The sequence below is a fragment of the Anomaloglossus baeobatrachus genome, chromosome 3 (genome assembly GCF_048569485.1).
Source record: "Anomaloglossus baeobatrachus isolate aAnoBae1 chromosome 3, aAnoBae1.hap1, whole genome shotgun sequence".
NCBI lineage: Eukaryota > Metazoa > Chordata > Amphibia > Anura > Aromobatidae > Anomaloglossus > Anomaloglossus baeobatrachus.
The window spans coordinates 420,149,172-420,165,846 of record NC_134355.1 but is presented as its reverse complement, the minus strand read 5'-3'; the positions used below and the strand labels follow the sequence as shown (position 1 = coordinate 420,165,846).

The 16,675-nt window shown below is 40.9% G+C and overlaps 1 protein-coding gene across 4 annotated transcripts in view; it reads left to right on the top strand.

Moving 5' to 3' along the window:
- DLGAP2 (DLG associated protein 2) overlaps positions 1 to 16,675 on the top strand; it is a 738,892-nt gene that overhangs the window by 516,501 nt on the left and 205,716 nt on the right. For all 4 annotated transcript variants that reach the window (XM_075340329.1, XM_075340327.1, XM_075340330.1 and 1 more), the window contains one exon: positions 7,371 to 7,579. In XM_075340329.1, the coding sequence (XP_075196444.1) occupies positions 7,371 to 7,579 (209 nt within the window). The remainder of the gene's footprint in view (positions 1 to 7,370; positions 7,580 to 16,675) is intronic.

Genomic DNA, 16,675 nt, shown 5'->3' with positions numbered 1-16,675 from the left:
AAAAGATGCTTTGCATGAAGCACTCTCAAAAATATACCAGCCTTTCGCCTCCCCAGGCTGACCCAGGGTAAGAAAAGTCCTCTGTGATCCTTGACTTCCTCATCTTGGTGAACGTTAGTATGTCCACATTGTCAGTGGACAGACGCGTGTGCTTATCTGTCAGCACACCCCCAGCAGCACTGAGGACACGTTCCTAGAGATCGCTGGCTGCGGGACACGACAAGATCCCCAAGGCGTACGTGGTGAGCTCAGGCAATTTATCCAGATTGGAAGCCTAAAATGAGCAGGGCTCAAGTTGCACAGTAATGGCATCGATGTTCCGTTGCATATACTCATATGTCTGTGTCTCTTCCTCTTTTTCCTTGTCCAGCTCTTTTGTTTTCGCATGAGTATATGTCCTTGTCACTTTCCCATGTGTTTGTGTTGTGTTGTGAGTTGTTTGTCACCTTTTGGACACCTTTGAGGGTGTTTTCTAGGTGTTTTTATGTGTTTGTGATTGCCTTCCATTGTTTTCTATGCGGTTCGAGTGGTTCGCCGAACCGGTTCGCTGAACCGAACTCGAACGAGACCTCCGTTCGGCAAAATGAACTCGAGCCGAAATCACGGCCGGTTCGCTCATCTCTGGTTGTAAACAAGAGTTCTGGTATGGTGGCTTGAAATTGGTTTCTATGACTTACAAACTTTCTGCTAAACCAAACAAGAACAATTTCAAGGGAAGGTTCACTATTCAGACAACCTTTTTTTTCAATTCCTATATTCACCTGTTAAAAAAGAGATCTGTCACACAGAGTTTTGCACAAACTTTGCTGACTATCATGGCAGTATCAGGCTCTGTTCACATTGCAGAATCTGACACTCTGCCAGATGGTTTCTCTGGTGTTTCTGATCAACACAGGCAGGCACGGGTGTCTACCTGCTGTGTCCTCACTCATAGATAGGCTAGGAAGAGTTAAACTCTGCTAGCTAGCCTGCTTATTAGGCTCCTTTGATCACTTGTTGTGAGGAGGCCAATCACATCTGCTCCTCTCATATTTAAGCTGGATGAAATCTTCTATCCATGGTAGCTATAAGTTATACTGGGTTAGTCTGTGTGTTTTAATGTCCCAGACTATCTGGAAAGTGTTGCGTTTTGCCTGGAGTGGTTGTGGAGTTTATCCGTTGTCATGTTTTTCCCTTCCCACTTTTGTGTTCCTCCTTATCTTTTATTGCCTGATACCTTTGCTTGTGACTGCTGTGTGACAGAGTTTTGGTCTCCCCTGTCTGTCTATTTTTGTGGGTTTAATCTTACTCCTGCCCCCTCCCCTCCCGGGGAAGGGGGAAGCCAGGAAAAACACTCAGGCATCCCCAGCTTTAGGGGTAGACCTGAGACTAGGGATAGCTAGGGCCACCTAGTCTGAGGGTCAGCTTAGGAGCCCCAGTTTCCTGCTATCCCCATAGTCTTCATGACAAGACCAGCCTATGCGCACCACCAGTGCTAGTGCCATTCCTGCAACATCAGCGCTTTCATTCCAGAGCTCCTGTGATGTTATCTCACATGAGCCCTGTATGCAATAAGCGTCTACTTCACTCTCTTCCTTCATACATAACTGACATCTGAAATCTGCAACAAGTTTATTTTTCTGGGTGTCAGTTTCATCCAAAGGAAGTGAGAGTGAACCTGCCACTGATAACAATGTCAGTCGAGCCTCGGGAGATTTGTAGCTGATTTCACTAGAACAGCGTTTGTATTGGAGTTCAATATAGCTTGTTTTTATTACAATTGGGGGAATTTAGCAACTAGTAAGGGGTTGTCCAAGTAGTGGACAGTCCGGACAATACCTTTTTAATAGTTTAGCAATTCTAGTATAACAAATGGTTTATCTAAATACAATACAAAATGCCACTTTTTCTGACTACTGCAGTCTCAGAAGTCAACCACTTCATGTCAAGTTAACTTTTTATTTAGTAGTGCACATTTGGAAGTTATGATTTGCATCAAACTTTATGCCATTCAGGAGCTTCCAGCAGCATTCCTGAGCACTTGTAGCCCATTCCTCATAGGCAATGGCCTCAAGTTCCCGTATAATTGGTTTATTGCAAGTAGCAGAGGGTTTTTACATTTTGCTAATAAGCCAAACTTAGAATGGAGGGTTGAATAATTTTAATGGGAAGTATATGGGGTGGGATTGGTAGCATAGGTATCCATGTCGTACTAAGTAGAGATGATCAAATCATCTAAAAATCAAATTTTCCACCTTAGTTGAATGTTCAGCAAAAATGTGATTTGCAGAAAGTCTTAACTCTGCAAAACCTGTAATATTTAACCCTTTTTATGCTCTTGTATGATACTACAGCCTTGTACATGTCCAAGTAACCTCAACCCATTTGGCTAGAGAAAATGGATGGTAGCAAGTTGTAAACAAGAGCTGTATTCAGGTGTCAGGTATGGGTCTTAGGCCACGTGCACACTAGAAAGTGCCTTTTTCTTAAGGAAAATCCGGACCCTCTTGAAGAATCCTGCACCCACGGTAAAAAAGGGCAACAAAACCGCAAAGAAATCCGCATGCGGTTTTACCACAGTTTGCCGCGGATTTTGTGCGGATTTGCCGCGGATTTATCGTGGATTTTCCGCAAGTTGGTCCCCGTGGATTTTTACCATTATCTATGGCAAAAAACGCAGGTACCTGCGGAAAAGAAGTGACATGCTCATTAATTCCGCAGCGGAAAATCCGTGTGTAAATTCGCGGGTATAAAAAAACGCAGTATACGCACAGCATTTTTTAAAACCCACAGGATGTGCTGGGGAATAACTGCAGCAATGTTAGACACATTTTCTGCAGCAAATCCGTGGCAAATCCGAGGCAAAATCTGCAGTAAATCCGCAGCGTGCGCACATAGCCTAATATTGGATTACTACAACAAAGTATAAAAAATACAATTTTTAAATACATGTATACTTTTTAAGGTAGACAGTTGCTTCTAAATATCTGGATTCTGCAGATTTGTTGATTACAAAAAAATGAATAGATAAAAAATAAATATGGTTGCCCTGTTAGTGACACACAAGCCTAGGTTTCAGAATTCTTTTTTATCAGCAAAATGAGAACATAAAATATTAAACTATCCTCTTGATTTGTAATTGCAGTGAGTGAAGGTTAAAAAATGATACTGCTATTTAGGTTCTGTTACTGCTGTATATCACAGATAAATTAATTTACAGATCAATGAATTTACAGTCACATAACTATGCAGGTATAGCATGTCCCTGTCTCATTTGAATCTTTGGCTTATTATTCACAGACTGAATACCACTTCCATCTTTAATCTGGTTCAGCACTAGTGCCGTTGTAAAACACGATCCTTTTGTCCCTTTGCTGAGTGAGAAATGCACTCTGACTTCATATCCATATAGTGTGAAATCTTAACATTGTGCTGCTTGGCATTTTTATACTGGCTGTAATAGTCTCCCCTGATTGACTACCCTAGACCATGTGATATGAAAGCTGCACAGCATTACAGAGAAGCCCGTGTGGCCATGCCTGATATCATTAGCCCAACCATAGACTGCGCCACAGTGTGTAAAATTGCTCCGATCCATGTGAATTAAATCACAAACTGTTCAAATTTGGGGAGAACTTTGAATATCAGGACATTCCACTTGAAGCCGATTCTCCATGGATCAATCCATTCATATCTGCTAATGACCAGGACTATATTCAGACATCCATTATACACTTTTGTGAGCTGTCCTGTAGTTATCCATTATCATTGATCTATTAGGCTGCTTTCACACATCAGTTTTTTGCAATCAGGCACAATCCAGCACTTTGCAGAAAAAACGCCTCAGTTTTTTTGCCGCTGGATGCGTTTTTTCCTCATAGACTTGCATTAGCGCCGGATTGTGCCGCATGGCCTTGCGTTGCATCCATTTTTTGCCAGATGCAGCATATTTAGCTGATGCGGCGGCCGGATGGAACATTGCGATGCCGCGCGATTTACAATGCAAGCCTATGGACGCCAGATGCAGCGTCCTGCGGCAAAAAACGTATCTGGCCGCTGGATGCGGTTTTGTTGAACTGCGCATGCTCAGTATCAAACCGCATCTGTCAAAAAATGGACGGGCCGCATGGAAAAACTTATGTAACGGATCCGTTTTTTTCGCCGCATCTGTTGCATAGATTTTTGAGCCAGATTGTGCCTGATGCAAAAAAACTAATGTGTGAAAGCACCCTTAGAGATCCGTTTGCAAAAAAATTGTGTGTTAAATAACGGATGTCTGTTTTTAATATGTGGAATCTATGGAAAGCTGATCAGTTAACAGATTTCTATTTATCGTCCATTTATAACTGATCCGTTAAGAAAGCAATGGATCCGTTACAAATGCAAGTACAACAGATGGCTAAATAGTAATCGTTAACAGATCCATTGGCCACAGACTCCCATGTTAGAAACATGGATCAGTCAGAAATCAATTTCCCAACAGATCTGTTCTAATGGATGACCACAGTAAATATGAACTTAGCCTTCCAACTGTGTCTTATCCTTCTTTAACTGCTCCTTTGTTAAGGATTACTTGATTGCTTCATAAAAAATGTTTAGATAAGTCTGCCTGCTTCAGTTTTTAAAAACGTGATAAAAAGGATGCAACATGAATGTAAAATGGAGGGTAAAATATTACACATGTAAGAAAAACGGTCTATTTTAATCGGATATAAAAATCAAAATGTATGTGTGAATGTAGCTTCAGTGCAGTATGGCTGGAGATATCATTATCTTGTTAAAACAAAAGGGAATTATATAGCATGAGCTTACACTTTTCATTCCTGCTGGATCCACTTAACGCTTTAATTAAAATTAGATCAAATACTGTTGTGCATTATTTTTTCCAACAAATAAAGCTACTAGATCAGGGTAAATTCACCAAGTGATAGACAAAAATCAGCCAGACGAATATTCAAAATGAACGCCTAAAATTTAGCATTTAATAGATATACCTTAAAAAGGTCATAGATGAGACCCATCTTTTGACCAATGGATAAAACGGAACAGAGTTTCTGGTTTTTTTTATAAGGTAGATGACTGGCCCTTATCACATGGCTCAGGATCGTGTCAGGAGAAGGGGTATGCTGAGGAGATACCGGCTGAATATTTGGGAATCCTGAGCCATATGGTAAGGCCCAGTCATCTACCTTATAAAAAACGGTTGAAGTTGGGGACTCTACTGAAATTGGGTGAGAGAGTTCCTGTTTGGTACTACGGTTTGCTTTTGGGATAATGACAGTCCCCATTAACAAATGATTATTATCTGTGTAGGTACTTTGGTCCGGCATATTAAAGCTGTTGGTGACAGTGGCTTTGTACCTTGTATGACTTATGATGCATGGTTTTAATTAATTAATTAAGAACAGTGTTTTTTGTTTTTTTTCCATTGGTCAAAAGATGGATCACATTTATATCTATTATTTTTTCCCCAAAAATGCAGTAAAATCACTAGTAGGCTTCTGTCACACACTTTTTGTGGGTTATTTTTCTGGATTATAAAAACGTAATTATGTAATTATTATAATTTAGTTTTGTAATTGGCTTTTGTATCCTTTTTTTCATTGGCATACATTTTTTATTTTTTTTACAATATAGAAGTTTATGGTAACGCACATGACAAAAAACAACATGCTGCATTAGGGAAAAAAAGGACAAAAAAAAATGACCAGCAGCGGGTAGAAACACCACAATAAATATACCTTTTGTTATGCGTTTCATATTTTTCTGTTGAAGTTATGGCCAATATGTGACCACAGTTTATTTTGGCACATGAATGATCATTCTTATCTAAAGTTCCCACAATGAGTTTTTGATTTTTAACACAGTATATTTTCACTGTGCAAAAAAAAAAGCAGAATCTTGTAGTTCCAGCAAAGTGGTTGGGATTTATAAATCTCATCCTTATTTTATTTTTTTTCTTTCATGCTGCGTAAAATGACCGCAGTGTGTGTGTAAAATTTCCAAAACGTCACTTTCTCTTGTGAGCTCATAGATTTTAGTGCCGATTTTCCCCATGAAACTGCATTAGATGGGGAAATCCACAGGTAAAATAAATGCATGTATGTTCTCAGTGTGCTTCAGCTTAAACACGCTAAATCCACACAAGACTGTATCAATAAAGTTTTATCAAAGCCAAATACAAGGAAGTATAAAAAACAAAACAAAAGAGCTTAATTTAAAATATGACATGCCAAAAAAAAGACAAAATCCGTATCTTCAAAGCGCATGTAAATAAACACATTGAAAAACGCAATGGAAAAAAATGTAAGTAATCTAATTTACTCAATAGGTGCAGAAATGCTGTAGAAAATCTGCTAAAAATCTCTTTTTGTCAATATTTTCAATGCAATAATGCAGTGCTTATGTCTTTTTACTCATTTTTCACATTATCTATGCATTTTTCTCCTTTTACTAATATTCTTACAGCAGTAATACAATGCCAATGTATCTTTATATTATTGCGTGACACTTGATATGCTTTTGCAGGTATGTTGTTTTTTTGGTTGGTGCCGGTTCACATTTGTGGAAGCTGCTGGTCAGTTTTCTGATATAGTGTAGTGCATTTGTTCTGACCTAGTACTCCGCCCCATAGCCAGGGTGTGTCCACGATCTTGTTTGGGCAGGGACCTATCTGCCCAGACACACAGATTTTTAATCGCATATAGAGGCATTTACAGTTAGGTTCCCGATATAATGAGACCACCTTGCCGTTGGTTATTGGGCTCACATGGATTGGCCAATACAGAAGCTAAAAATCTTTGTCAATATTTTCAAAGCAGTAATGCAATGCCTATGCATTTTTACTAATCTTTCACATTAGCTATGTATTTTTCTCCTTTCTCTAATATTCTCATACCAGTAATGCAATGCCAATGTATCCTTATATTATTAAGTGCCACTGGATATGCTTTTGTGGTTCCCCATTTTAAACATCATAGTGCATACTCAGCCTAAGGGCTCTTGAACAGGAACGTATAAATCATACGAGTGCAAGGAGGGGGAATTGTATTAGACTTTGGCCAATGTTATTGTATGAGGCAGCGCATCAGATCGGCATGATAAAAACATTGCAGCATGGGTGCTTGGAAAACATCGGACTGCACTGATTTCCAGTCTGATATATGTCAAGACAGACAATGGAGAGGATGGAGAAATTAATCTCTTTATCTTCTCCTCGCCTCTGTTCTAAGAGAATCGGAGCACAGTAGAAAGACATGAATTGCAAAACTCAATTCAGATGAATCAGACAGCTGCAGCCAATCTGACACATGTGACGTTAGATAAAACAATACTTAGGGCTAATCCTCTGTATCACAGTACATTGAATGTAATTGTCTGACTGTTTCTAGGTGCCTCAAGATGAATGGGGAGGGTATCCCTCCGGGAGTAAAGATGAGGAGATTCCATGTCGAAGAATGAGAAGTGGAAGCTATATAAAAGCCATGGAAGAAGACAGTGGAGACTCTGATACAAGTCCAAAAACATCCCCTAAAATGTCAGCAAGACCTGAACCTTTATTGAAATCAATAATACAGCGATCACATGGAGATATCCAGAAGTAAGTTCCTGTATACTAAAAATAATGCTTCAATCATATTCAAACAATAATTCCATTTAGATAAAAAGTATACAAAATATTGTAACCAACAATCTGGCATCTGCAAGTCTGGGTATCGGCTGTTGTTTTTGTTATCAATCTGTTCATGGTCATTCGGTACATCAGGCAACATTTGATGTCATTCACTAGGTAAAGGAAGTATAGTATAGGTACAGTTATACCCCCTTGTTCATGTCCTGGGTGCTCTGTACCTCTTGTGGTGATGATTGACAGGCTGCACAGCTGACAATAATGTTATAAGGGGCAGTGTTTGGAATCCCCCGCTCATGGAAACATCACATTTATGTATTATCTATGGAGTTTACCAAGACCGGTATTTCACATGCCAGTCTTAAACCAAAAACCCATTGGACTAGGATGCACCACATTCTCCAAGAGGTGGACATCTTCCAAAACATTTAATGTAACCTGGCCTGTTTATGATCCACTTAAGACAAGCTGGAGTAGATTGAAAAAATAAAAATATTTGCTCTAAAAAGGACTGGATCTTGGAAAATTCTGCAACATTGTAATATATTTTAGAATTCAACTCCCTGCCATTTGAGGATGTTTTACAGTCAGTGTTTTCGCTATGGTAATAGTGATAAATGATTATGATATAAGAGTAAAGATGAATAATCTGCAGTAAACTGATACCATAGCCATTAGTTGATGTTGACCAGTGTGATATAATGATATAATGACTGCCTTACATGTTAAATGAACCAGTATCCAATACATTATAACTAGGGATGATCGAATACCTCAAATATTCGGCTTCGCGAATATTTGCCGAATAGGTCGCAGCTATTCGACTATTCACGAATATTCGATGCGCAATGGAAGTCTATGGGAAACCCGAATAACAACTATTTGGAACTATTCGGGCTTCCCATAGACCTACCTTGCACATCGAATATTCGCATACGGCGTCCTATTCATTGGATATTCGCAAAGCCGAATATTTGAGGTATTCGATCATCCCTAATTATTACGTTTCCCAGTTGGACATTTTGTAAAATCCTGCCTGAGTTACCCCTAGATTACAATAAATAAGGTTCATGTTTTGATATTAAAAAAAAATAAAAAGTTAATTGGGAACGTAACATTAAATTAAAGAAACTTAAACTGATATTAACAAGTGCTCAGCTGTATAGAGGTTACTAATGTGTAGAGAATGTTTGTGCTTTTATTTTTTAATTAAATCACCGTTTACAGAAGAAGGAAGGAAAGACATTTAACCATGTGATTGGAATTTAATTGTAACTCAATGCTGTTTATCATCAGTAAACGCATCAACCTTACAATGCATTAACATATCAATTGTATTCAGGAAAACACATGTCCAAAATGATGGAGAATGGCAGAAAATGAGCAATGTGGAAACTTTACCAAAACTGATAATTTTTAAAAGTAAAAAAAAGCCTGTTTGAATAAGATGCTAAAAATGTGGCCATCATATCTTAATTACTTTGTACGTGTTAGCCTATCCATGCACGATAAACAAATGGAGATTTACGCCAACTCTGTGTGTTCTCTAACTATACTCTGCCGATTTTGCAAGTTTTCCCACCTACAAAGAATGAAGAGGTCCGTAATATCTATTGTAGGTAAACTTCAACTGTGACAGACAGAATGAAAAAATCAGAAAATCACATTGTTTGATTATTAAATAATTAATTTGCATTTTATTGCATGAAATAAGTATAATAAATACTTGATACAATAGAAAAATAAGGGGAGGACTTCATAAAGAAAAAAAAACAGGTCTGTGAGAGCCAGAATTCTTGCTGGTTGGTAGGTGATGAAATACTTATTTCATGCAATAAAATGCAAATTATTATTTAATAATTATAATATTTAATAATCATACAATGTGATTTTCTGGATTTTTTTTTATTCTGTCTGTATATACATACACACTATATGATTTGGATACTTGCGGGTTTATACTGACTAAATATATAAATGTATCTGACTTGTCTCATCACACTTCTAGAAGAGAAGACGGCACATAAGTATGCATATTGCATTCATGCACCGGGAATTATGGGGAATCCTGACAGCATGTACACTGCACGATGTCACAATTCAGCAGTTAACAGTCACATAGAATGACTTCAGACTTTTGTCACAAGCCTGGACAACCCCTTTAACCCCTTCACCCCTGGGGGATTTTCCATTTTTCGTTTTTTGCTCCCCTTCTTCCGAGAGGACCTGGACCTAGTCTTGGAGGACGGCCAGCAGCTCGAGTTCAATAGCCGGTCCGGGACAGAAAGCACAGCGAGGTACTGGACCCTAGGTCGGGCAGTAACTTCAAGAAACACGGCAATTAACCTGCGGAGGATAGTGACTTTATGGACTGTCCCCACGAACCTCAGAGAGCAGGGGCACTAGCGCAACGAGGGGGATAGGGCTTTCCAACCCATGCAGCCCACAGAAATCCCAAGCGTGAGCCCTTGAGAGCAAAGCTCCTCTACCAATAGTAGGGAGTGGGGCCCGGACAGCTGTATGCCAACGGGCCAACAGAACCCTTCAAATTTGTGCACAGAGGCAGGCTCCGGACCATCAGGCAGTACTGTAGGGGATGGATACCCGGACGGGCTCCCCCAAAAGGGCAGCGGCACCCAGAGACTTGGTTTACCTTGTTGTCAGAGTTTGCTTTTTCATCACCGACACTGTCTGAGTGAGTACATGGTCATCCCCTGCTAACGCCTATCCCTGCGCTCCCCTGCACTCCACAATCCAGAGTCCCGGGGCCTCCCCTACCCCTCACCTACCCCTGGAGGGAACATCATCTGGCTGCCCCACTCCATCTCCCCCAGGTACTCCCATCGCCAGCGGCAGTACTCCCCTTACCGCGAACCACGGGTGGCGTCACAAACTATTATCCCCTGTAAATACCCCCTTTTCATTTGAAGTGGCTGTAAGCCCCCGGGTCCGGAGACCATCAAGCAACAGCATCAGCAACTCCCGGATCCAAGCGGTTCGACCGCTGCAGGAGCGGCACAATATACTCTCCCTACAGCATCTTCAATTATCGTTTAAATTATATCAGGGACGCCCTTTTATCTTGTTCTCGGAGAACCCCTTTAAAGTGCATGTAACATGCAGTAACAATTATACAAACTATTAGGGTATTATATTAATCTAGCATTTTATTAACTTAATGAACAAGATATCTTACTGCATCGCACTGCACATATTAAGTCATAAAATGCTTGATCGGCACCTAGCACAGTATCCTACCTCTTGTAACTAAAGCCAATAACATCCACCAGCCTAGTAAACAGGGCCAGACAGAGTTCTCCGCTCTTAAAGAGAACTAACCACCAGGATATTGTTATATGGGGTAAAGACAGTGCCATACTGGAACTAAGATGCTGAATCCAGGCATGCCTGTTATAAAGATCCAATGCTTGGTTGATGAAATATCTTTAATCAAAGTTGCAGAAATGCCCTGCACTTTGATTGACTGGTGCAACATGGATGGACCTCTGTCGGTCGGGTCCTCAGCGTTTATTCCTCCTCCTGTGTCCTCTGGCATGCCTCCTTTTGTTTATTTGAATATCATGCTGCCATTGCTGATGTTAGTGCCACAGTACTCAGGTCTTCATTAAAATGTGTGTACAACAATCTCCAGCGCCATTTTATTGAATACATTACGGTTAAGACTTTGAGAGGCATCAGCATGTACGCAGATATAAAAAAATAATAAAAATCTGCTCACCTTCCGATGCTTCTTATGGTATTCACCGCAGTGTATTCAATAAAATGGTGCTGGAGATCGCAGTACAGATATGCACGGACTGCAGCGCCGTTTTAATGAATACCTGAGTAATATGGCAATGCGAATGCAGCAATGGCGGCGCAGTGTAATATTCAACTAAAGAAAAGGGGGCAAACTAGGAGGACACCGGAGGAGAAAAAACGCGAGGACCCGACCCACAAAGGCCTATCCCACTGCACATGTCAATCAAAGTGCAGTACATTTCTTAAACTTTGATTAAAGGTATTTAATCAATCAAGCATCGGATCCTTCTATAACAGGTATGCCTGGATTCAGCTTCTTACTGCCTGTATGGCACGATCTTTACCTCACATAGAAAAATTCTGCTGGTTGGTCCTCTTTAAAGCTGTTCTTTATCTAAATTTATTTAGATACATTTCCCACTACTGACCTACCTCTTGAGTATTTACCCATTATGCTTTTCTATCTTTATTTAATTTTTTTCCAAAAGGCCCATGCTAACATAAAGTGATATAGTGTCATTTATTTTTTATGGGGAATCTGTCACTAGGTTTTTTCCACCAAATTAGCATAGTGTAGAGATAGAGACCCCGATTCCAGTGAGGTGTCACTTACGTGGCTGCGTAGTGTCATTTTCATAAAATCACTATCAGCAGGAGATTATCACTAGAGGATTACTAGGCCTGTTGCCAGTTAGTCCAACCCCATGCCCACCACTGATTAGCAGCTTTCTGCCTATTCACATTGTACACAGAAATCTGTCAATCATTGATCTGGGCTAGTTTTTTTTAGATCTCAGCAAGTCAGAGAAGTAGTAGATATGCAGCAGCTAAAACAGTTTTTTTTCAAAATTGCAATGTCCAGTAATAGAAGTGTTAGCTTGCAGGAATCAGGGTCTCTGACTCTACATTATGCTGCGCTCAGATGAGGGACCAAAAATTGGTGACAGATTCCCTTTAAAAGCCTTACAAATCATATTAATAGTATCAGTGATACAACTTAGTGCTAAATCTGACAAATTAATTTTAAATATTTAATTGTCTTTTACCAAGAATTGATACATTCTGCTGTGTAGTTCTGCATGACGGATTTCTCTAAGGCAGCATTATTGCTCTCCGAGCCTTGACAAGGCTGCTGCTGCACTCTTACAATCTGATGAAAGATGGCTTTTTAACTTGAATGAAGGGAGCAATTTCTCATCCTTTATCTTGCAGCTGCTTAGCACGCTACTTCCTCTTCCTCAATCAATTATTACTGAATACCATTCTGATTAGGGTTCATTATCACTGTAGCCAAGGCGAGGCATTTATATAAATAATGACTTTTTTGAGTCATGAAATTGGTTAGAGATGTATATATACTGGATATGTACAAAATATATGTTTATCACAGCCGGATTTGCACTTCTGATTTTAAGTAGGAATGCCATGATATGGTGAAGTGATATCAATGTCCTTTCGATATTTGATTAATTATTTCAATGTAGTTTAGTGTTAGAATTTGACAATCGTGACTGCATAACAGAAAGAAGTAAATTATTACTTTCATAGGAACGGATAAAGCTCCTGTTTTCAATGACAATCTAAACCATCAATAACAGAATGTCCTTTAATGGGGAAACTGTTGTGTTATATACTTACCACAAAAAGGCTCTATACAACCCAATGGTCACTCAGTAAATCAATTACCCTCACTTTTTGGTGGTCATCCATTCCACATTACTAATTATATACCCCCAAAGAAAGAGAAAATTGCAAAATGAGCATATACCCTATAGTAAATAAATAAATATGTAAATAGTAGTAGTAGTACGCGTGAATAACAGACTACTTGGTTAACACTCTTTGGTATAAAAGCCATCCCACTACGACAAGGTGTATTTAGTCGACACAATTCTATCCTGTCTCTAGTATTAAATCTTACCTTGTGTCAGTGAACTCAATGTGAATAAGTGCTTGGCGACTGGGTACACCTAGTTGCGGTGGGGTGGTTGTTATCCTTTTTGGTCAACAGTGGTAACCAAGTACATTATGTTATTTACATGTGCTACTACCATTTACTTTTCTATTTACTAATCGGTATATGCTTATTTTCTTTTTTTCTCTTGAGTTTTCTCTGTGATATGGCCACAGTGTGAACATGCTCTTACTACTCCACGCATACCAACTTACGCTCTGGCTCATATTTTGGTTTTTTTTTTCAGAATGTTTTGTAGCTAGAGTTGCAGTTCCTCTCCCTAAGCTAGGCATTTCATCTATATAGCTGCCCATGGACAGGTGTCTGCAATGGCTCAATTGACCTCAATGTGAATACTGGCAGAGAAAAATGGGGCCCACAGTACCAACTTATACTCTGGCTCATTTTTTGAAATTTAGTTTTCTTGATATACCTATTGTTATTTGAGAAACAACCATTTTAGCTAAATAGCACATAGTTTTCCAATACTGGTGAGGCTTCAAATTAATGTCAGTGTATTTATGGCACCCCTGAGGCTCTGGTCGCCATAGGGTACTGCACTCCAATCGTGGGTGTAGTACTGATCCAGGGTACACAACCAAATACACACAAGGGTTGCCCGTTCCCCACTGGGGACTGGGCTAGCGTCGGGTACCAAAGGGGTTGCCTACAGTGTGGCATTTACAGGATGCCATCACAACAGGGTCCCCAATCCACTAGCTTAGGACCTGGGTGAGGGGAGGACCAGCCACCAGGGGGAGTTAGGAGTCACACACAACAATAAGGACGTTCTCCACCAGTAGAGATAGCGAGTAGATGTCTTTCCCGGTAGCTCCTGTGGCACAGAGGAGTTTAACGATCGCTGCGGAGATACCGTGTCAGCTCCCCTAGGGCCAGCGCAGTTCAGGGTGCAGCACCCTAGTGTGGTGCAATTCCAAGTTGCACCATCAGACTCTACCGGACGGAGAGATTTTTTGCCTCTCCAACCACACAAGTTTCCAGAGCCAAGTAGCACCTAGGATTCCAGGGCCTCGATCATGGTCAGACTCAAGGGGATCCATTCTACTGGCATATGGAATAGTAATCTACCTACTACGGAAGGGACTCTAAGTGCTTCAAGCCACAGGGACCCGCACTACAAAGCGCAGCAAGGAAGGGCCCACAGACTACCGCACCGGTTCTGACCTCCCATGGACCCGGGATCGGCTGTAGCCCATCACGGCGGTGACCAGTACTACTGGGCTGGTAACTGAAGTTGTGAGTAAAGACATCTTGAACCCGCAAAGACTGTGTCGGCTTGTCCTTACCGGCGTTGCCACCCAGCGTTTAGGCGCCGATAACTCTTCGTCATCCACCCGGGGCCTGCTCAGCCTGTGGGGAGTGACACCATCCCAGCTGCTATAACACCTGCTTCGGCGAGGAATTCTGAAGCGGCGGCTACTCCCTGGCCGCATATCACAGGTGGCATCACGAAAAACATTCTCAATCACCCCGCTTTGCCTTCCTTTTACTGCATGCCTCAGGACAATGGAACTGGGCAAGGCAACCCGTGACATAGCCCGACCCAACCGCCCGGCAACAAGTAGGTTAACCATCTGCCCCGTGGGGTGCTGCATATTGGTACAAATGATACCACTTATAAACGGAAGATTATCAATAATATGGAATAGAGCTGTAGTGTGGGATTAATCAGGCACATGACTAGCAACTCTTAAAGTGGACCTATCAACAGGTCAAAGTGGCCGTTTCATTTAGTGCTAATTTTTATTATGCTTACCTGGGGGTTGTCTTTCACATCCTAACCCCTTAATGACAATGGGCAGTAATATTACGTCCCTGCAGTCATATTGTTAATCCCCACCTGCTGCTGCGGGCTGCACGCGAGGATCCACGCACATGTCAACTGATTTGTACAGCTGACATGTGTGCCTAGCATTTACGAGTAGAATCGCTATCCACCTGTACCTGTTAACTGCTCAAATGGCGCTGTGAAGATGTGACAGCACCATGTTAACGGCGATCACGGTAGATCTGTACTCTCAGGCTGCCACCGGTAGTCACGTGACGTGATCACGTGGATCCGATGGTTGTCATGGTAACACAGGGTCATGTGATAACTCCTGTAGCTCACATGACTCTAGTTCTGTAAGAAGCAGCTGAGTACTGCGGCTTACAAGAGATGATCATTTCTCCCAGTCTGAGCGGAGCTGCTCTGATCGGGAGAAATGAATGAGCGATGAGACTGCTGATCCTTATTGCCCCCAAGAGGACCTTGTAAAATAAAAAAATAAGTTTAAAAAAAGTTTTAAAAATTTTAAAAAACCCCTAAAAGTTCAATTCACCCTCCTTTCGCCCTATTGCAAATTAAAGGGTTAAAAAAATAAAAAAATATACACACATTTGGTATCGGCGCGTTCAGCAATGCCCGATCTATCAAAATATAAAATCAGTTAATCTGATTGGTAAAATGTGTAGCGTAAAAAAAATTCTAAACGCCAAAATTACGTTTTTTGGTTGTCGCAGATTTAGCACAAATGCAATAACAGGCGATCAAAACGTAGCATCTGCACAAAAATGGTACCATTAAAAATGTCAGCCCGAGACAGAAAAAATAAGCTATCATTGAGCCCTAGATCCTGAAAAATAAGAACGCTATGGGTCGTGGAAAATGGCACAAAATGTACACCACTTTTTTTGGAAAAACTTCAGATTTTTTTTTAAACCCTTGGATAAAAGTAAAACTATACATGTTTGGTATCTATGAGCTTACGCAAACCTCAGGCATCACAGCAACACATCAGTTTTACTATATAGTGAACACAGTGAATAAAATATCTCAAAAACAATCGTGCAATCGCACTCTTTTTACAATTTTTCCACATTTGGAATTTTGCCATTTTCCAGTATACTATATGGTAAAACTCATTAATTTAAAAGTACAGCTCGTTCTGCAAAAAATAAGCCCTCACAGCGCAAAATCGGACGGTCGTGAAGGGGTTAAATAATGTAAAGGAAGTTAAAGACAGTCCCCCTCGCCCCAGAAAATGGCGTCAGCCATGCACCTTTGGTAAAAAGAATAAAAATTAGCACTTAAAGGCAGGGGCGGACTGGTCATTGGAGCAGGGGGGCAATTTCCCCCTCGGCCGGTCTATGAGCAGTAGTTTCGGGCCGCTGCTGCGGCCCCTAAGCTCCCTGTCTGCAGTGACAGGAGGCCGTCGACTGCACACACACAGTTCTACGGAAGCTACATTCAACCACTCACCCGGAGCAGACCTGGGGGCGGGACCGGAGCTTGACTTCAAAGGAGCTGATCCTGACTTCATGTTTCTGCTCTCCGCTGAGGCCGGCTC